Raw genomic sequence first — 20,782 nt, 5'->3', positions numbered from 1 at the left:
CGCTGTCGGGGGGCTGCTCTGTGCACTGCAGCTGTGCACACTAGATGCCACAATGGAAAACGTCTCCAGACACTGCCATATGTCCCTGGGGGGGCAAAATTGCCCTCTGGTGAGACCCACTGGCTTAAAGGGGGCAAGAGGTCATGGTGGCTTGGATTGGATGGTGCCAGTTTAGTGAGGCATGTTGGATGGGTTTGAGGAGGATTTTTGAAGACAGAATCAACAGAATTTAACCTCTTTTTGCCTTGGTTTCTCCTCATGCTTTTGAGTTGGATGATAATGTTGCTTCCCTTAGCACAAGGCTCTGGGCCCCCGGCATGCATGATGGAGTTGCTCAGAAGAGGACAAAGAACGCTCCTCTGTGTCAGCAGTGACCTGGCCCCGGGAACCCCGGTCCTGCTGGGAGCCCCGTGGCGGGCAGGACCTCCTGTTTATAACAGACTGGTGTTTAGTCTCTGCCTCACACCCTCTCATTTGTCAAGTCCATGTGCCGCCAGCCCATCGGCTCTCAGAGCAAGTACTTTGGAATCTAATCTGGCCAATTTTCTGGCTCCGGAAATCTGTTTATCAGAACAAGATTTCACAGTTGCAGTGACTTTTCCAGGGGGCTTGCCTTTGAGGAGCCGGCTCTACAAAAGCAAGTGTAAATGATTTCCAAACAAAAGAGAATGACGGTTACTTTCCGGAGCCCTGAAGAGTTCCCTGCTGGCGGGTGGAGCCCGGAGCAGTTGTTAGGAAACAGCTGAAATGTGTGGGTTTTCTGGGCTGAGCATTCTGAGTCTGGCCTGGATCCAGCACCTGGCTGTCCTAGGCTTCTCTCCGATGCCTCCCCTTCAGGCACCTCGAGCCCTTGCCCAGAGCTGGTGAATTGGTTTCGTCTTCTTCTCGGGGTTGGTGGTGGCTGTCTAGAGTCCGGTCTTGAGAGGGATTCTGATATTGAGTGTGGGCGCAGTGGACAGGCTGCCATGATTAGTGATGTCTGACCTGGTGGTGGAGTAGGGAAATAGTAGCACAGTACATTTGCAATTCCGAACAGTCAGAGCTGCGTGTTTTTTTATTCCATAACCTTCCCTGCCCTGGGCCGAGCCTTCCTGCACTGCCTCTTGGCTGTCATTCTCTAGGCCTGAAAGCCCTCACGTTCCATCTCTGTCTCGATCAGTGTCCACTGCAAATGCCACCTCTTTCCTGGAACCTTTCTTTAATGCCTTGAATTTTGACTTTATCTTAAGAACATTGGGGAGCCATTCAATGGCTTTTTAAAGTAAAGGAGTGTGGTGATCCATTTGCACTTTAGAAAGGTCCCTTTGGCCACAATGAGAGTGAGCGGGGAGACAGGGAGGCCAAGTTGGGAGATAGTGGCAGTAATCCTGGTAAGAAATGGTGGTGACTGGGGCTGGAGACCTGGCTGTGACGATGGAGACTAGCGTCCATAGCGGGTGATGGAGTGAGAAGGGGAACGGGGGAGATTTTTAGGGCTCTGGTGCGGGTAGTTAGGGCAGGGTGAGGCCCCCCCCTGTAGCTGCTCTTCTAGAGAACTCTTCTGTGAACTCGGAAAGCTCATTTCAGTGGGGAGACGTGCATGTATGTTACGACTTCAGTGCAGTGGGGCAGCTGGTCTACAGGAATATCCATGGGCTGGGCTGATGTGGGATTGCTTGCCTGTGGCTGTGTCCCCTCCAATTTGCTGTTGACCACCTGTTCCAATTGTAAAATGTTTTTAGTATCACTCCAGTAGAACCATAGCCACACAGCAGAGCGCTCATTTCTACTTGGAGAGGTCAGGGAATCTTTCAGAGGGAGGGTAACATAGAAGTTGTATGCTAACAGGTATGTAGGGATTTACTAGGAGACCCCAGAGGTTGAAGGGCATTCCAGGTACAGATAGTAGCACGTGTAAAGGATAGTGTCATGAAAGAAGACGTGATGTCAGGGATCTGAAAGGAGATGCTTCTCGTTGGCAAAGCTTGTGAACAAGGATCATGGGCCCTGCTCTCCTCCTGCTCCCCACAGGCAGGTGTGGATACCCCTCTTCTTAGTACACAGTAATAAAATCGTTAGTATACCCATATGCCTTTCCGGCCTGAAGGAAGGAGCCCTAGTGTTCATCTCTGCATCTCTAGGACCTAGCACAAGTGTCTGGTCATCAATGTTCAGTAAATGCTTCTTGAAGACTTAGGAGGGAACCTGGAGGGACTGGTCTTTTTTTCTGCTTTTCCCCTAAGACCATTGTACTTCCCGAGGGCTCCTTATCTCCCAGCCATTGATCACACTGGCTCAGACTGATCAGATTGATCAGATTCTGGCTGCCTGGAAAGCCTGCCCCCGGGGTCCCTGGGTGGATAAACTCAGCACCCCAACCTCTGTGATCTGGGCCTTTCCTGTTTGTTTCCAGCCTAAGAGTTGTCACTTTCGGGCGAGGGCCTTGGCATTTTGTGGCTTTGTTCAGTGGAGTTGATTCTAGACATCGGGCCTGGGTTCTAAAGCTCCAGGAACTCTCCGCAGGCAGTTCGGTGACCTTGGTCCCCTCTTGGGGGTTGGAAGGCCTGAGTTTAAGTTTCAGTTTGGCCTCCCTCCCAGGCAGGTTGGTTTTGTGGGCTGGAGCTCCTGTTTCCTAGAGTGGAACGATCTCCTAGTATTCCTGCCGACGTGGCCCAAGTTCAGGGATGCTGTGGTGGTCAAGCCACAGAGTCCAAGCCTGGCAGGAGCCCACAGTCCTACTGCAGGAGGCATTGGGATCCAGCGCTCACTCCTGTCTTGGAACCCTCATTTTTAGCCACTGCTGATGGCCAGAAAAGAACGTTTGGATTTTACGACCAAGGTTTTTGACAGAGAAAGAAGAAAAGTCAGCGAGCACCGCTTGTGTGCCGAGCATCGCTAAGGGTGTGCCCTGTGTTTCTCCCTTTAGTCCTCTCAGAATCAGGAGGTGGGGTGGGGCAGATGATCAGTCCATTTCACGGATGAGGAAATTGAGGCCCAGAGAGTTGGAGTCACCTCCCGGAAGTCTCACCTAGACACCCGTGCCGAACAAGAGCCCATGCGGTTGTGGGGGCTCCACGGGTCCTTGCATCATTGCCATGCTGTCTGATCCCCCATCCCCTCTCTCCCACAGAGAGCCAGCTGCTCCCCGGGAACAACTTCACCAACGAGTGCAACATCCCAGGCAACTTCATGTGCGGCAACGGGCGGTGCATCCCCGGCGCCTGGCAGTGCGATGGGCTGCCTGACTGCTTCGACAAGAGTGACGAGAAGGAGTGCCGTGAGTGGGGTGGGGGCGGGGGGCCGCGGGCAGGGGAGGGGGGCTGGACCCTGCACTCTGCTTGCCCCTGCTGGTGGGTGTGAGTCTCTGGTGAGCAGGCCTGCCCTCTCCACTCTGTAGCTCTGTCTCAGAGCAGCATGGTCTGGGCAGAATCAGGGGTCTCGGTGAGAATGGAGCCACAGCTCTGGGAGAGCAGAGGACCCTGCCACCAGGCTCTTCTAACCCACCCCGGAGACTGTCACACCTTCACTTTACATACGAGGACTCTGAGCCTCCCAGAGCTTATGTAGCTTCAGTGTCTCCCAGCCAGCAAGCAGCAGACCTGGATTTGAACCTCGGGCTGCCTGACCCCAGGGCCCAGGCTGGTGACCACCTGTCATATCTGGTACATTGTGGAGCCTTGACGATTCAGTAAGCTGTAGTGTTATGTCGAGTACCCAGCACGGAGTTGGTACTGACTAGACAGAGAGTAATTTGCTTCTACTTGTCTTTTTCTCTGCCGATACGGCCTGGGCATCATCTTCAAATGGGCACCACCAAGACCTGGGGGTTCTTTCTGATCTTCCCCGCCCCACCTCCTTCTTCAGCCTCTTTCCCGTTTCGTGCCCCTGAAATATGCATCAGATCTTCGTCAGTGGTAGCCTACAAGAAAGGAGGCACCTGGGATGTGCGTTGAGGGGCGTCCAGGGTGTGGGGTGGTCATGTTCCCTGCCCCATCGAGGCGTATTCCTCTTCCTTGCTCAGGTTTGGTGCTGCAGACTGCGCTCGGCTGTCGCACCCTGGCAGGCGGGGAGCAGACCCGAGGAGCGCTGGGCCGGGGTTGTCGAGTGGGGGACTGCATGCCTTGGGACCACACAGCTGGACAACGGTTCTTGGCTCTTTCGAGGGCCTCGTGCACCAAGCCACAGGGCCTCTCTGACGGGAGAACTGTGTGTTCTGGCTCTGAATCTGCTGTCTCTCTGGAAGCCAGCTGAGGAAATGGCTGAGGAGAGGATGATAATCTGAACTTTTAACATAGCTGTTCCTGGGGTTTGAGGCCCAGTCTGTTGACGCACGGGAAGGGGCACTGAATTTGGAACCCACCTCTGGAGCCAGCCACCCCTCCCTCATGATGTGCTCCCTCAGGCAAGCCATCTGCTCTGAGACTGGCCCTTGGTCTGTTCAGGGGTCCAGTATCCCTGCCTGCCCCCACTCTTCAGAGAGGTTTTGGGGGGGGGGATTGGGGGTATGTTTTTTGTGGGGAATATTTCATTTTGTTAGTTGCGTGTGATTTTTTCTGAATAGACCAGTATACATAATGCATTTTTATTTTTGCAGAATTTTTTTAAAAGTTTATGTCTATTTCAACTTTCTGAGTTTCTAGCATGGCTTCAAAATTGCTAGAAATTTAACATTTGTAATTTGAGTTACAAATGAGATAGTTTGTGTGAACTCTGTAATTTGTCCAGTTTTGAGCTTTATGAAACACTGTTTGAATATGTGGAAGGATCTTTTCCGGAACATGATGTATATTTTGAACTCCAGTAAATGCAGATTGTCTTCAGCTGAGCTGAGAATATTCAGCAGAGGATAAGTTTGTGAAGGATGCAGGATTGGGAGTTGAGACCTAAGTTCTGTTCCCAGCTTTGTTAGTGGCAGCTGTGTGATATTGGGGTCTTCTGTGACATTCTGTGTCTCTGTTAGTCCAGTTCCATGATTTCAGAATTCATGTGCAAACTGGAAGAGGTGGTGGAAAGAGACTATAAAAAACAAGATGGTGTGGGCAGCTGCCTGGCGCTGTTTGGTTTGGTTTGGAACAGGCTCGTGTCGGCTCTTCTCCATCATTTTTTCTCCTCATTTCCCACCCTTAACCCCCAAGTGTAGTACAGACTTGATTGACATTTATTTAGTCTTTTGATCAAAACATAATTTAAAAAAACCATACACACAAACACAGGCAGTAAGAAAATCTCTTCTCTGTTGCCCTTCTTTTTTTAATCTTTTTTTTTTGTGAGGAAGATTAGCCCTGAGCTAACATCTGATGCCAATCTTTCTCTTTTTGCTGAGGAAGCCTGGCCCTGGGCTAACATCCATGCCCATCTTCCTTCACTTTATATGGGACGCCACCACAGCATGGCTTGACAAGTCGGTGTGTCGGTGCGCGCCTGGGGTTCGAACCTGCGAACCCTGGGCCACCACAGTGGAGCGCGTGCACTTAACCGCTACACCACTGGGCTGGCCCTCTTTTTGTAATCTTTAAATGAGAAAAAGAGAAGAACGCTATAAAGTTCAGACAGTAGAGGGAAGGAAAAGAAGTCTTTTTCTAAAGGAAATTTTATTTGTGTTTTAAATTTCTTGCCTCTTGCCTTCTAGTCCAGGAGGTGAGGGTGTGAGCTCTGGAGAAAGACTGTGTCCAGATCCCAGCCCTCTCCCCCCGTGCTGTGTGGTCTTAGGAAAGTTACCAGAATGTTCTAAACCTTAGCCCTGGGGAGGATGAAATGAGAATTCTTAATCTCCTGGTTTCTCAATTTCCTCCTTTCCAGAATGGGAGTAAGGCCTCTAATAAGCATTGTTGTGAAGTGTGAGTGCGTGTCGGCACACAGCATAGTGCTGGGTGTGTTCAGTGAGTGGTAAACGTTAACTGTTACTGGTCATTCTGCACAAACTGTTTTATACAGCTGTCGTCATGAGGGCCCGTGACCCAGTAACCTGCTTGTTTCTGCTTCACATAGAAGCCGTTGCCACATTTCCGTATTTAACATCATAGTTGTTCTGTGAGGCTGCCTGCCTTCCATCAGGTAGATCCCTGTCGCCTAACCATTCTCTAGGTTGGGTGTTTAAGTCTCTTTCGCTTTTTTACTTCTGCTGATCAGAATGTTTAGAGTCCATTAAGGAACCTGTCCGTACCCGGAGGACAGACGTATGCGATGGGTTCAGCCTGAGCCAGCATGGGCTGAGGGCTCCAGGACATCAACTGGACCATCTTTTCAAGGGCACCCTGAGAGTGGCCGAGTTAGAATTCATGCCACCTCCTTCCGTGTCTTGCTCAGAAGTTACAAAGCCCTTTCTCTGATCTTTGGAACAGCTTGATCCTTACGGGAGGAGAGTGAAGGCGGCTGCTGTTCTCAGAGTAGTGGTGGCCTCAAGTGCCCTGTGAAATAGCTTTGGCCTTTAGAAGATAATACACTTAAACAAGGAGAATTCTTGCCCTTTCCAGAGGGTGAGAGAAGAGTGGAGAGATGTGGTGCTGGGTTGTGAGGCAGTGAGAAGCTATTCTGTATCCACCGCAGAGGAAAGATTCTCATAAGACAGGAAGAAACTTTTTTATCATAAAGGTAGTAAAAATCACATATTATAAAAATTGGGGGAACAAGGAGGAGAAAAACAGCAGAATCACACATAGAATCCGTACTCTAACAGAACCACTATTAGCATCTTAGAAGTTTTCATTCAGGCTTTTCCCAGTTTAATCACCATAGGTATACAATTTTATATTTTGATTTTTTTTCCAGGTGACATTTCAACATTCTAACATATTTCTCTTTATCATTTTTAATGCTTAGATAAATAGTCCATTCATTGGTAAAATATAGTTTATTTCCTCATTATTTGGCATTTATGTTATTTCCAGTTTTTCATTATCAGAAATAACATTCACTGTTGTGAACATGAGGGTGGACGTGACTTTCCCCGTTTTGAGAAGTTTTCTTACGCTAGATTCTCAGAAATGAAATGACGGGGCTGAAGGACAGGAGCCTTTCCTGGCTCTCGAAACAGACGCCCCCTTGTTTTGCTGAAAGTTTGCACCAGCTTCCTCCCTCACTGGCAACATGTGAGAATTCTGGCTTTATTTTACTCTTGGCAGTATTGGGTAATATCTTAAAAAATATTTTTTTTTCTGGTTAATAGTTGAAAATGGTTATATATTTTAATTTTCAATTTTTTTATTAGCTAAAGAGGTTGAATGTTTTCCCATACCCCTATTTACTGCTTGTATTGCCGACTTTATGGAATCTCTTAATGGACTAGAATACATTTCCAACTGAGTCGAGTCATTAAATTTTCTGCCTCATGTATCTGGCGAACCTTCCCCTTCCAGTTTTGAGAGAAGAGGCTTGTTTTGGGATAGTTTGAGTGTGTTTCGGTTTTTGGTTTTATCGAAATGATTGTTTTATCAAAATAACTTTTTTTTGGTAATAAAAGGAATAGAGAGACGTTTTGGAGAAACGTGGCAGCTCCATGAAAGCACTCATCACAAGAGCTGTGACGTGTGCTTCCTTGAGCCTGCTTGGGGCTGCGCCACCCGGGCATGTTACGTGACATTAACTCATTCGATTGTCACAAGCCTCCTGAGGAAGGGACTGTTGTTGTCTCCAGATGAGGAACTGAACAACAGAGATTGCACAGAGCTCCCGTGGTCCCAGAGAGTGAGTCCCCAGAACCTTCCTCTATCCAAGACCACAAGTGGGGCCAGTCAGTCCCTCTCTGCATGTGTCTGTGTTAGTTACTCTGCTGGGTGGGATCATACTGTATGGTATCACTGCTATCCGGCGTTTTTTTTTTTAAATTTAAAAATATCGATAATGTTTTTCTGTACAAATGACTTTAAAGTGGCTTCTAGTCCTGTGAATCTCTGAAAGGAGAGACTGCTTTAATTACTGCCACTCGCTGCAATAAAGCAGCCACCCAAATTTCCAGAACCCACAGGTGATCTGAAATCAAGCTCTCCTTCCAGTTTTGTGTTGGATTTGAGCTGCCCTCTCTGTGGCCTGAGCACATGTGGGTGAGATCTTGAATGTCTGAGATCCGGGGGTTCATTTTCTTCTTTGAAAAATTATATTGTGTGTGCGTGTGTGTGTGTGTAGAGGGTGGAGATGGAGATATATTCAAGGGCCTTGTCATATGGTAAAATGTTAATGAGTCTCCCAGTCCAGAGACAGAGAAGTAGGTACAGAGATAGAATTGGAATTTTATTTCCTTTTACTGTCCCCAGCCATTTCTTGAGCACGCCCGCTAATTGCCCTAGTGTGATGGCAGAAATCCATGAGCTAGGGTTGAGAGGGCAAGTTTGCAGTAATGATCACCAAGAAATATAAAAGGAGAGGAAAGCCCAGGCAGACACCCTTCCTCTGTCTTATTATCGTCTTTCTCATCTTCTGCCTCTAGGTGGCGCCACATGTGTTTTTCTGTTAAACCTGATGCTACAGGGCAAGCAGAGAGGTGAGGGGAAAAGCTGGATTCTGACTTATTATCTATCCCTACCACACTTAGCAGTAATTCAGCTATTTCACCAGGGCACCTAATGCCTGGCTCACATGCAGAATGCCCCAGGAAATCAGGAAGTTTCCACAGGGTGGAGACAGCTTGCTGCTTCCTCTCTTAGGCCGCTCTGTTTTTTCCTCAGAGCGGGGGATGGTGACAGCTGACCCAGGCCCCGGAAGGCAGCCTGGGTGAGCTGTGGGGTGCAGCCACAGCGGGGTTCAGTCCTCTCCTGCAGCTGGTACAAAGCAAAACTGACACACCACCACTGTTGTGGGTTGAATTGTGTCATCACCCCCCAATTCATATGTTGAAGTCCTAACCCCCCTCCCCCCAGTACCTTAGAATGTGGCCTTATCTGGAGATTGGGTCTTTACAGAGCTCATCAAGTTAAAATGAGATCATTAGGGTGGACCCAACTTCAATATGACTGTGTCATTGTAAAAAGGGAAAACATTCTTGGGGAGATACACACAGAGGGAAGACAACGTGAAGAGACAGGGAGAGAAGATGGCCGTCTCCAAGCCAAGGAGAGAGGCCCAGAACAGACCCTTCGACAGTCCTCAGAAGGAACCCACCCTGCTGACACCTTGATTTCAGACTTCTGGCCTCCAGAACTGTGAGACAATAAATTTCTGTTGTTGAGGCCACCCCATCGTGGTACTTTGTCACGACAGTCCTTACAAACGAATCCAGCTGTCTAGCCATCTGCTTGTTTTCTAAAAATTGTTACATAGTGAGTGATGGCTGTGCCACAGCCGTGTAACAAGCTGACCTTCACAGGCATTCTGCTTTTGTTTTTTTCTTTAACAATTTGAAAGTAAGAGTCTTACTGTTATGGGTTAAATTGTGTCCCCCCAAAAGATAAGTCAAACCCCAGTACCCCAGAATGTGACCTTATTTGGAAATGGGGTCGTTGGGAACGTAATTAGTTAAGATGAAGTCTTCTGGAGTAGGGTGGGCCTTAATCCAGTAAGGCTGGTGTCCTTATAAGAAGTCGCTGTGAAGATGTGAGGGAGGAAGGCCATGTGACAGCAGGGGCAGAGATTGGAGTGATGCCACTGCAACCAGGGAGCCCTGGGAGTGGACAGCTGCCACCAGAGGCTAAAAAGAGGCAGGGAAGGATTCTGCCCCGCATCTTGGAGGGCACGGCCCTGCTGGCACCGCAGTTCTGGCCTCCAGAACAGTGAGGGAACACATTTATGTTGCTTCAAGGCGCTTGGCTTATGGTGCTTTGTTGTGGCCGCCCTGGGAAGCTCACCGGTCCTACCCAGGGACCATTCAAGCCATCCGGGCTCGTGGGCACTGGCTCAGCCCAGTCCACATGGGCCTCCTGTTGTCACCTCCTGCCGGCCGCACTGGGAGCCGCTGCCGTGTCGTGTGACTGAGGTGTCCTTGTTTCTCCAGGTCTTGGATCTGGCAAGCCGTTGTTAACGTGCTGAATTTCAAAGCCTTCTGAAGAAGTCGAGCTTCAGAAAACAACACTGGCACTTACAGGAGTCTAGAGAATATCACGCGGTTTCACGCTGCGTCCATTAAACACTTGGGTTTCACGCTGTGTCCATTAAACACTTCAGATGAAAACCCTCGTCCTTCCCTGCACTCGCCGTAGGGAAGAAAGCCAAGACCTGTGTGTGGATGTTGTCTCTTTTCTAACTTAGTCGTTTTGTCTGCTTGTGTATTTATTTTAAACGTCTCAGCTGTTTCCGGCGTGCCCCCCACTTCACTGAATTTCTTTCATCTCAAAGGTGAGGCCGTAAATCCTGTGGTTAAGAACAGGAGCTGGGGCCAGCCTCCGTTCATGACCCCTGGGCCCTGGGCCCCGTTTTACCTAGCTCTGCACCTGTCTCCTCATTTGTGAAATGGGGTAATGCTACTGCCTCCTCCAGGGGTGATATTAAAGCATTAAATAGGCCCTGCGTCCAGGCCCTAAGCCGGTGAGGAAGGAGCTGACCTTGAACAGTAGCCGCGGTTTCCTGGTGCAAACAGCGTGAAGACCAGCTCTCCTGACCACGGGGCGTTGCTGTAAGTCTCACATGAGCTAATGTCCCGGAGGCTCGGAGCAGGGGGCCTGGCGCTGACTGACACATTCCCTCCCGGAGTGCAGATGACAGTATCCTAAACCCCACGTCTGCTCAGAGTTCCTGGCCGGTGCCGTGCTGGACGTACTGCTCCAGCCCACCCCCGCCCGCCTCCCCACCAGCACCCCCTCCCTTCTGCTCCGCACCCCCTCCTGCCCTCACTTGGGGAGCGTAAGCCATAGACACACCTTCCTTTGCTGGGTCAACATCTTTTCACTTGAGAGTCTTGGACACACCCTCATGAGTTCTTATGAAATTCCCTTTAGCTTAGAGCTCCAGGGGGCAGCCAGACCCCAAAGGCGGTGCAAAAGGGCGGGAAACAAAGATTTGAGGGCCTGAGGTGAGCCCGGCAGGCTCCTCAGGGGGCAGGGAGGGAAGTTCAGGAGTGGCTCTCCTGCCTTCAGTTGGGGCCCTCTGTCTTCATGGCCCTGTGGTTGGCCCTCACCGCTGGCGTGGCCGCCGTCGGCTTCTTCCCAGCCCTGCTGGGGCCCCGCGCGCTTGAGCAACTAAGTGGATTTTGATGATGGCATTTTGCTTCATCGCTTGACCCGTCTTCTTCAGTGTCTCCCTTCACGGTGCTGGCCTGAAACCAGCGCTGCTCCCTGCGGCCTCCAGGGTTTTAGGCCTGGAACTTGGAGAAGACAGTCTTCCAGATGCTCTTCCCCCGCCGAAGTGTTCTTTGTGCTCCGTGCGGGCGCTGAGGAGACACATCCAGTCCAGATGGTGGGAGCACAGCATAATTCCCGGGGGGTCATCTGGCGGCTAGTTGCCGACATTTCCGGCTTGTCAGGCTACACTTGACCGAACGTGAATTGACTGTATGCACACTTTTCTGAAAGGGCCCTGGCAGCTGTTTGAAGATGCCAGCAACAGTTTTACACTAGGTAGAGCAATAGAAAGTGCTCTGAAACACTCTGGGTGTGTTAGTTACACACCACAAACCGGTGGCTTAAAAAGCAGAAATCTCTTCTCTCCCGGTTCTGGAAGCTGGACGTCTGAAATCAAGGTGCTGGCAGGACCGTGCTCTCTCGGAGGATCTAGGGGAGGGTCTCCTTGCTTCGCTTCTGGCATCCCTTGGCTTCTTTGGCTTGTAGAAGCAACACTCCGGTCTCTGCCTCTGTCATCACATGGCGTTCTCCTTGTGCCTCTGTCTCGACGTACAAATTTCCCTCCTCTTCTTTTTTTTTCGCTGAGGAGGATTGGCCCTGAGCTAACATCTGTTGCCAATCTTCCTCTTTTTGCTGAGGAAGATTTGCCCTGAGCTAACATCTGTGCCAATCTTCCACTATTTTGCATGTGAGTCGCCATCACAGCATGGCCACTGATAGATAAGTGGTGTAGGTCTGCACCCGGGACCACACCCAGGCTGATGAAGTGGAGTGCGCTGAACTTAACCACTGGACCACTGGGGCTGGCCCCAAACTTCCCTCTTGTTATAAGGACACCCATCACTGGATTAGGTCCACCTTAATCCAGTATGACCTCATCTTAACTTGATTATACATGCAAAGACCCTATGTCCAAATAAGGCTGCACTCATGGGCTCCAGGATACCACCTACTGCGCCGGGTAATATTGAGAAGGTCCAGTGTCCTGTGACCAGCAGCTCCCACAGCTCCTGGGGGGGCCCCATGCTGCATGGGTTCTCCCTGCATCCCCTGGGGTACTTGGTTGTTATTTATTTCACCCCTTCCTTGATAGCATAATGGTCAGGGAACAGGACCAGGTCTGTCAATAGAACAGGAGGGGTTTGAAAGCCTGGGAAGAGTGAGAAATATATTTTTGAGAATTCAAAACATATATGAGAAATATATTTTTGAAAATTCAGCTATATGTAGTCTTACTTCTATCCCCTGCTGTCTTGATTTGGCCACTTCCATGATGGAAAAAGTACTCTGAATGCTAGTTAGCATGTATGGCAGCCTGTGAGAGTTCTGTGCCTTTAAAAGCTGTGGGGGTGGGAGGTGCTGGTAGTCTCTGCCTTCCAGCCCACCGGGGAGGAAGCTGGGAGGGCTCCCAGCCAGACTGGGCTGTACTCAGGTTTCATTTGTCCCGCACAAGGACACTAAAAACGTGACTTGTTGCCAATGCTTCTAAATTGGAGACTTGCACATAAAAATCAGGATTATCAGGTTTTCTTGAAAACTCAGATTTAGCGTTAAGATACTTTCTGCGCTCAGAGGACCTTGTTTCTGCTCTGCGTCTATCATGCATTTCACCATCTTGTTCATTCTAGGCCTCCAGTATTTCTTTAATTCTGAGACACGCATCTTTTCACATGTTCAGATCTCTGAAATTGAGATGCCGCGTATAATCGGTGGGATAGGAGATGTGGTGTCCTAGTGTAATGGGTAGAGTTTTCCCTTTCTTAGTATACATAAAATAGCGGCATGCCTTGTCAGTGGAGTCTTGGAGTCAATGGAATAGAGTTAGTTTTCTCTGATTGCATGTGATGTTTGAACCACAGGTGCTGACATTTCCAAACAGATAAACGCACGTTCTCCTTTGGTGCTGTGCTCGAGGACAGGAGGCAGGGTGCAGGGTGGGAGCGGACTGGCTCTGGAGCCACACGGCCTGGGCTGAATCCCGGCTCTGTCACATGTGAGCTGTGGGACCTGGGCAAGGTACTCGGTTTCCTCATAAATCCTGTGGAGTTTTTTTGAGGATTAAATGAGCTAAAACCTTAAAAGCCCTTAGACGGCAGCTGGCACTTAGTAAGTGCTCAGTAAATGTTAGCTGTACTCTGATTGGCAGTGTGGCGTCACATTTCTGGTTTAGATCCCAGCTCTGTCACGGGCTAGCCACTTCCCTTCTTGGAACCTCAGTTTCTTCATCTGTGAAATGGGAGCAGGTCTGCAAAGGGGCTGTGAGAATATGATGTGCAGGTGTTGATGTCTGTCACGATGCAGGCACTGAGTAAAATGTGCTGTCCCAGCTTCTCCCATCCCCAGCGATGCATTATTCCCCGAAAGGGAGAGTCTCCAGGTTGCCAGAGAATCTTTGATCCAGGCTCCCTCGGGCTTCTACAGTCATTAAAGATGGGCTGGAAGATGCTCTGTAGATTCTAGTTTCTGCCAGGTTGTCTAAGCTAAGCAAGGAGAACTGTTCTATTTCAGAAATACTGTGAATGGACAGGTCGGCAGCACCTTAGTCAGAATGAGCGTCTCCCGTTCGCTGAACCATTTTCAGAAGACAGAACCGAGGATCCCCGCGATACCCTGTTTGAGGGGCGTGCTTGGGGCAGCTGAGGGTGGAGGAGCCCCCTGCCAACTACAGTGCCCTCGAGCCCCCATGGACTCCTCTAGAAGGTGAGAAGAATCAGACTCTACCAGGGGTCCTGGTGCCCCCTTCCTTGGAGCTGGGGCAGGAGACCCCAGACTCTGGTTGGGGGAGAAGTTGAGGTCAGGCGCCCTGGAGCATAGAGAGAAACTGGGAGGAATTTGTCCAATTAAGTATTTTCTTGGAGGAGAGCAACTCTTTCATTTCTGAAGTCGCCAAAGCTCCCAGCTCTTAGAAAGTTTAGTTTTATTGCTTAGTTAAGGCTCCCACCCACATGTCCCTGCTGGTGTCATGCTAATCCTGTTCTCATGGTGACAGGGAGACCCACATGGCATCTATCAGAAACCCTAGTAGCCCCTTCTGGCTCCCTTGGTCCCTTTAGAGTGATAGCAGCAGCTGTTTGGGACCTGCCATTGCTTTCTTGGAAACTACCAATTTAAATGCCAGTACTGTCATCAGCTGAGAACTTAATGGCATGGAGTCATCTTAAAGTCATCTTTTAAATCAACTCTTTTGCACAAATATCAGCCTCACTCCTTCTCGCCAGTCCTCCCCGCCACTTCCAGAGAACTCCCTTATCATCAGCCCAGCGTGCTGCCTTTTCCCCGCCTGCAAGGGGAGAATCTCAATGAAGCGGCCCCGAGCTGGGAGGGCTCACGTTCCTGTGGTGCTGGAATGAGTGTGGCCAGGTCGCCGGCCCCCTGTCACTCAGGCACGCTCTCATTGCCAGGACTTGGCTGTAACTGCAGGATGCAGTTAGTGCTAACAGGCTCTGTAATTGCTAATAAAATTTAAATGGCTGCAAAATCACAGAACATCAGAAAACATTTTTTTCTTGGCACATCCAGACCAATCTTGCTGATCCAATCGGGCTGTGACCGTGCAGTCTTTTTATTTTTATTTTTTTATGCAGACTTGCACTTTCATCGGTGACACAGCTAGATTGCAATTGGCTAATGGCTTTTTAAAAAATTCAGAGACAGATGAAAAAGTAATAATTAAAAGACGAGGATGTGGTGCATTCATAGAATCTAGACACGTGACTAGAGAGATTCTTTTGCTGGTAACACTCGAAGGCTAGTTTTCTGAGGGTTTAGGCTGGGAGAGGATGAGGGTTGAGAATCTTTGAGGCCAGAGATAACTGCCTGCCCCTCTTAAAAAAGCATTTCAGGAACTTTTTGGCTTTTGACATGGTTAAGATCCCTGCAGGAGGAGTCGCACAAAACGTAGGGCACGTCTTAGGACTAAAAGGCTGTCAGGTTTTCTAGAATCAGTGTTGGGAGGGAAGGGACTGAAATAGTTTACGTGCAGGTCTTCCATGTTCTACAGCATGGCAAAGCTTCAGCTAATTCCAAATCGGAATACAGTCTGCGTCCTTTGGAAAGGCGTGATTTGCACGCACCCGAGTTGTTCGTTCCTGTCATCAGTGCCCCTCGTTTTGGGGGGATGAGGGTGTAGAGGTAGGTAATCAATGTCTCCAGTGCTCGACGAGATTTAAATATGCGGGGGCCGAAGACCTTCTTGGCTCCTGTTGTCTCTTGTCGGTGGAGGGGTTGCTTGCTTCTCCAGTTCTTTTGGGATCTAGCAGTAAATCTCGGTGACCTCTGAGCTAAGAGAAGAGCTTCTGGAAGGAATTGGGCGCTGTTGGAGGAGTGGGAGATTCTGGTGAGGAGGCTTTCATGGCGCATTGAGAGCATCACGTGTCCCAGAGAGCAGGATGGGCAGCTCGCTTGCATGGCAATTTTATGGTGGTCACCCACTGTGATATATTTTTTCTCGTGGCCATTTTGAACATTTTGGCCGATGAGGGGGAAGCCTGCTCGTGGTTGTGTTGGTCCTGAGCTGCTCAGGCCCGTCACCATGACTGCGCTACGTGTCTTCAGGCCTTTTCTGTGAGCTACTGGCACAGCCTGCTCCTGGACACTCAAGCCCTCTTCACAGAGCTCTCAGTGCCCGGGCAGCAGGCCGGGCAGCCCGGTGGGAGGCCAGCGAGGCGCTGTGAGAGGACAGGGAGCAGATGGTCTTCATGTGGAACTGGCTGGTCTCTGCCACTCTCTGTCTGACGATAAAAGCCAAACCAGAGTTGTTCCCAGTTCCCTGGAATTGGGGACGCTGGCCATTCTGATGCTGAGAAGGGACGCGGGAGAGAGGTCGTCTGCTGCCCACCGTCGGGGGGTGTGTTTCCGGGATGCACCAGTGACACAAGGCCTGGCCACTGCGCCCACACCCTCCCCATCCCTGCCACCACTCAGGACCTCCTCTGAGCTTCTCCCAAGATGGAAATGGAGGTGAGGCACCCACTCCATGTCCCCATTTAGCTGTTTCTTCACAGGGTGCTGGGATGCTGGTCCTAGTGGTGACTTGAGGGGGAACCTCTCCAGCCGTCCTGGCTTCGGGGACAGGCCGTGGAGTGGAGTTATGACTCAGGCTCTGTCATTATTCAGGTCAGCCGAGATGCACACGCCAAGACAGGGTTCGGTGTGCAAGGGATTTACTAGGGGTGGGAGTGGGAGAAGGAGGCAGAGCCGGGATGGAGGTTTGGCATTTGTGGAAGGAGAGAAGGAAGGAGAGGGGAGAGGCAGGAAGAGCCTCAGACTGCATGCAGGCCCGTGGAATGTCCTGGAGCCAAGGGTGCCTGTTGGAGAGTCCCAGATCTCCCAAGGATGCACCTGTCTTAGCACGCCGCCAGGCACTGTCAGCAGCTCAGAGCGGCCCACGGGAGGCGTGGCTTTGGCCCGAGTGCAGCAGGGGGTCCAGAGCGGCAGTAGCTGGGTCATGCTCATGCATTTTCCTGACCCCACAGCCACTGACGGGCTGTGTTCATGCATCCACTAATTCATTTCACAAAATTCACTGAGCACCTCTGTGCACGTGACGCTTGTTGGCACTGGAGGAAAACAGTGACTCCCTGGTGAGGAGATGAGTCAGCTAGCAGGCAGGGCAGTGGGGCATGGTCTGTGCCGGGAAAGGGGCATGTCCTGGGTGCTATGGGATGACACAGGAGGACCCCTACTCTGACCTGGGGCGTCCCGGGAATGTTCCGGGAGGAGGAGTGTCTGACTGAGACTGGCAGGGTGAGGATGAGTTAACCCAGTACCAGGAGGAAGAGCTTGCAGGGAAAGGGGAAGCCTGACACAGCCCTGAGGCTGAGAGCGAGGGTGGCGTCTGACTAGGCCTGCCCGGAGTGGCTCCTGTGGCTGGTGGGGAGCAGGAGAGGTTTCCAGGGGAAGTTTAGAGAAATGTGTGGTGGGGTGGTCTGCGCGGCCTTGTGAACCAAGAGAGGACGTTAGCTCTGTGCCTGGTGGTCGGGAGCTGAGGAGTGGTCAGTGCTCTGCCACTTCCCAGCTGTGTGACCTGGGCAAGTTCCTTGACCTCTCTGTGCTTCAGCTGCCACCTCTGTAAAATGGGATACAAATAGTTCCGTTTCGCGGGTTATGAAGATTCAGTGGCTCTCTGTACAGCTCTTAGAACAATGCCTGTCACGCAGCAAGCATTCGACAAATGCTGGTTGTAGTTCTTTGTCACTGCCTCGTGCTCTAAATTCTCCCGGACAGAAGTCGTGGTGAAACCGTCTTAATGCTTGCCCACCGTCACCTGACAGTCCCCAGACTTATCAAAATGATGTGACTCACACGTTTCCTGAAAGAACGAAGGAGTGTTTTAGGGTTATCTTGATGGCTCAGCGTGAAGCTGCTCCACATAATATGCCAAAAACAAAAACAAAAAAGAAAAAAAGAAACTGACACAACTGAGTTTTCTTTGAGTTTTCCTTGGAACACCAACAAGGGGGGTCTAAGCTGTTGGCCACCTGGGCTCCCAGGCACTCAAGGGCAGCCCCCGCCAGCATTTCCTAGAGCGTGCTTGGGTCTCCTGCGTCATGTGTTCCTGTAGATGTGGGGACGACCCGCAACCTGCTGAACCAGAATCCCCGAGAGAGAGCGGGGCCCAGAATGCGCATCCTGATGAGCAGCCCACGTGAGTCTTGTGCCCACAACGTTTTGAGACTCACCTGTCCTGTGATTAGACCAACAGTCTCGATGAAGGAGGAGGCGGCTTAGGACAAATCGTGCATCGTCAGCTTCTTTCCGTATCAGGGGAGGAAGATGCCCAACAGCATCCCTCTGAGAAGCCCAGGCAGGTAGGAAGCATCCCAGCTGGTGTATTGGCCTCCAAGGTGATACATTCTGAACAGAGGGCGCTGAACGGTGTGATGGCGATGTGCTTTCGTGTGTATTGTGTCCTAAAGAAAGCAGATGGATCGCAGTGCCATCACTGCACGGCCACAAAGAAAGTGACTTCATCTGAGCCAGAAGTGACGTTCCTGGCAAGAGAGCCTGGCCTTTGGAAATCTCAACAGTAACAAGATTAAATCCCCATTAACGGTGGATATCTCTGGGAGGTGGGGTGATGGGTAATTGTTCTTTTCCACCTCCTCATTTTTGCACGGGAGGCAAGTGTGGAGTGCGTCAGAGTACGTGAGCCTGCACAAGCCTGCCTCTGTTTGTCCTGGTTCTTCTGCACACTGGGCAAGTTATTTAATCTCTCTGCCTCAGTTTCCTCATCTGTAAAGTGGGAATAATCCAACAGCATCTACCTAATAGATTTTAAATACCTTTATACCTGTGAAGTGTTGAGGGCAAGGCTTGCCACTTACTAAGCTCCTGAGAAGAATTAGCTGTCATTATTAATAATAACAATCCTGGTCTTCATGTACATGCAACAGGTAGTCCTTGGGGAATAAAACACAGGTGTAAAGAGAAAGGCAGCCCAGACCACAGAAGCTGACATGTGAAGAGTCCAGAATGGTGGCCATAAAGGCCAATAGGGATTCACTAGGATGCAGCTCTCTGGTTTGGGGCCTGATTTCCATCTCTACAGTGTCGGGTGAGACTCCTATCGGTGTGTCAAACCATGCTTCTTGGAGTGCGGAGGGTTAGTGCCGCAGAAGGAGGAGGGAGGGCAGCAGAGCACAGGCGGCTTTGGACTGGGGCCCTTCTCACTGTGAAAGCAAAGCAGCTACAGATCTTTTTTTTTGTTTTTCCGCTGAAGAAGATTCGCCCTGAGCTTAACATCTGTTGCCAGTCTTCCTCTTTTTCGCTGAGGGAGATTGTCCCTGAGCTAACATCTGTGCTAATCTTCCTCTGTTTTGTATGTGGGATGCCACCACAGCATGGCTGACCAGTGATGTAGGTCCGTGCCCGGGATCCAAATCCACAAACCCCGGGCACCAGACTTAACCACTACATCATGGGGCCAGTCCCAGCTGCAGGTCTTTTTTAAATACCTAGTGGGCTTTGCGTAAGATTTCATTTTCACAGAAGGTTCTGTGGTAAACAGACAAAAAGGGTTGAACCCCCCTGGACCAGATCCCGAAGAAGCCCTTTTGTCTCTTCTTGACATCCGTGATTCCAAAGACGACAGCGTGATTGTCCTTCTCTGAACAGAGCTCCCTTCCCGCTGTCATAGCACGGGAGTACTCATAAGTTTGTTTCTTCTGATGAGCCAGCATCTGCTCTCTGGAACTCTTTAACGTTGGGCATGGGGGGCCTTAGGTGCTAACGAGTTCCCTGTTTTCAGAAAGGCTCAGGCCTGCGGGGATTTCCAGTCCCAGCTTCACTCATTGCTGGCGGTGTGACTGGGCAAGCCCCTGCTGGCCGGAGGCACGGGTGTGAGGGTGCGTGACGGGGCTGTAGTGCAGCCAGGCCGTGTCAGGAACACTGCTGCTCTAATGCTCAGAGGGCGTTGGTGCACGTCTGCGGGGATCCTCTTCCACGACCCCGGGGGAGAGTTGCAGGCTGTCTCTAGGTGATGTGTGGAGATCTCCCTTCAGTGCCGTTGAGCTTGCCGTTGGGCCTTGTACACTTACTGCAGGGGCGGCCTGGAGACGTTGCAGCAGCACCTCCAAGAAGTTACAGTGCCTCTTTAAAGCAGTCACCCTAATGCTGGCCATCAACCACCCCCACGCACAGGGCCATGGACGTGGGTCCCGTAGAGTCCGTCCAGTCCACACTCTTCCCTTTGCTGTGCGGGACGTGTTTCAGAAGAAAACACAAACCGTGGATTGTATAAGCATGCTCTGATGCTAACCACATCTTGGCACGTGTGAACGATATGAAAACAATACATGTGTGATGCACGCTTTCCCTGAGTGCTCTCTCTTCAATGTGCCAGTTCTTGTGCCACGTTCCCCTCCTGTTCTGCATTTCAAAAATATTTTGTTTTTCGTTCCAGACAGTGGGAATACAAAGGCAGATTTGTTTCATCACTTAATTTGCTAATTCTGCCAGGCTTTTTCTCCTGCCAATCAGCAGTCCTTAAAGTCTTATATTTAAGGCTGGCCTTCAGGAAAATTATATAGGAGCAGTATCATATTTACCCTGAGTAGACTGCAGAGGACATGAGTAAAGTCAAAACAAAACAATTTAGAAAACAAAACAGCGCCTCTGTGAGTGAATTCTAGGGTAGGCTGGCACGCAGCAGAGCAGTGTAGGGGAGCGGTCCCTTTTCTGTTCTTGACGATGCGTGGAACTTAAGGGGCATGTGATTTTACTTTTCGGAGCCTTCCTTTCCTTCTAAGTAGAAACCTGCGCTCAGGCATCTGCCCAGAGATACTGGTTATTTACAGGATGGACATCACCCGGTTCTTTGGCTTCCCTGCTGACAGAAGTACAGAACTGTAAAACACCAGCAGAGGCTGCTGCTTAAAAAGAATGAAGACGGGTGGGTGGATGGATGGATAGATGGATGGATAGTTGATGGATGGATGGATGGATGGATGGATGGATGGATGGATGGATGGATGGATTGATGGACTGATGGACTGATGGATGGATAGATGGATGGATGGATAGATCAATTGGTGGGTGGGTGGGTGGGTGGATGGATGGATGGATGGATAAAGACAGAGACCTCTCATTCTTTAACCACA

The 20,782-nt window shown here is 50.4% G+C and overlaps 1 protein-coding gene across 3 annotated transcripts in view; it reads left to right on the top strand.

The window, feature by feature from the left end:
- The window catches only part of LDLRAD3 (low density lipoprotein receptor class A domain containing 3), a 235,519-nt gene that overhangs the window by 70,852 nt on the left and 143,885 nt on the right, over positions 1 to 20,782 (top strand). For all 3 annotated transcript variants that reach the window (XM_087423127.1, XM_087423126.1, XM_087423128.1), the window contains exon 2: positions 3,110 to 3,256. In XM_087423127.1, the coding sequence (XP_087279253.1) occupies positions 3,110 to 3,256 (147 nt within the window). The remainder of the gene's footprint in view (positions 1 to 3,109; positions 3,257 to 20,782) is intronic.

This window comes from Ceratotherium simum, chromosome 34 (assembly GCF_057802395.1).
Source record: "Ceratotherium simum simum isolate JZ-2026a chromosome 34, ASM5780239v1, whole genome shotgun sequence".
Taxonomy (NCBI): Eukaryota; Metazoa; Chordata; class Mammalia; order Perissodactyla; family Rhinocerotidae; genus Ceratotherium; species Ceratotherium simum.
Note: the sequence above shows the minus strand (reverse complement) of the source record. Positions and strands in the feature narration are given on the sequence as shown.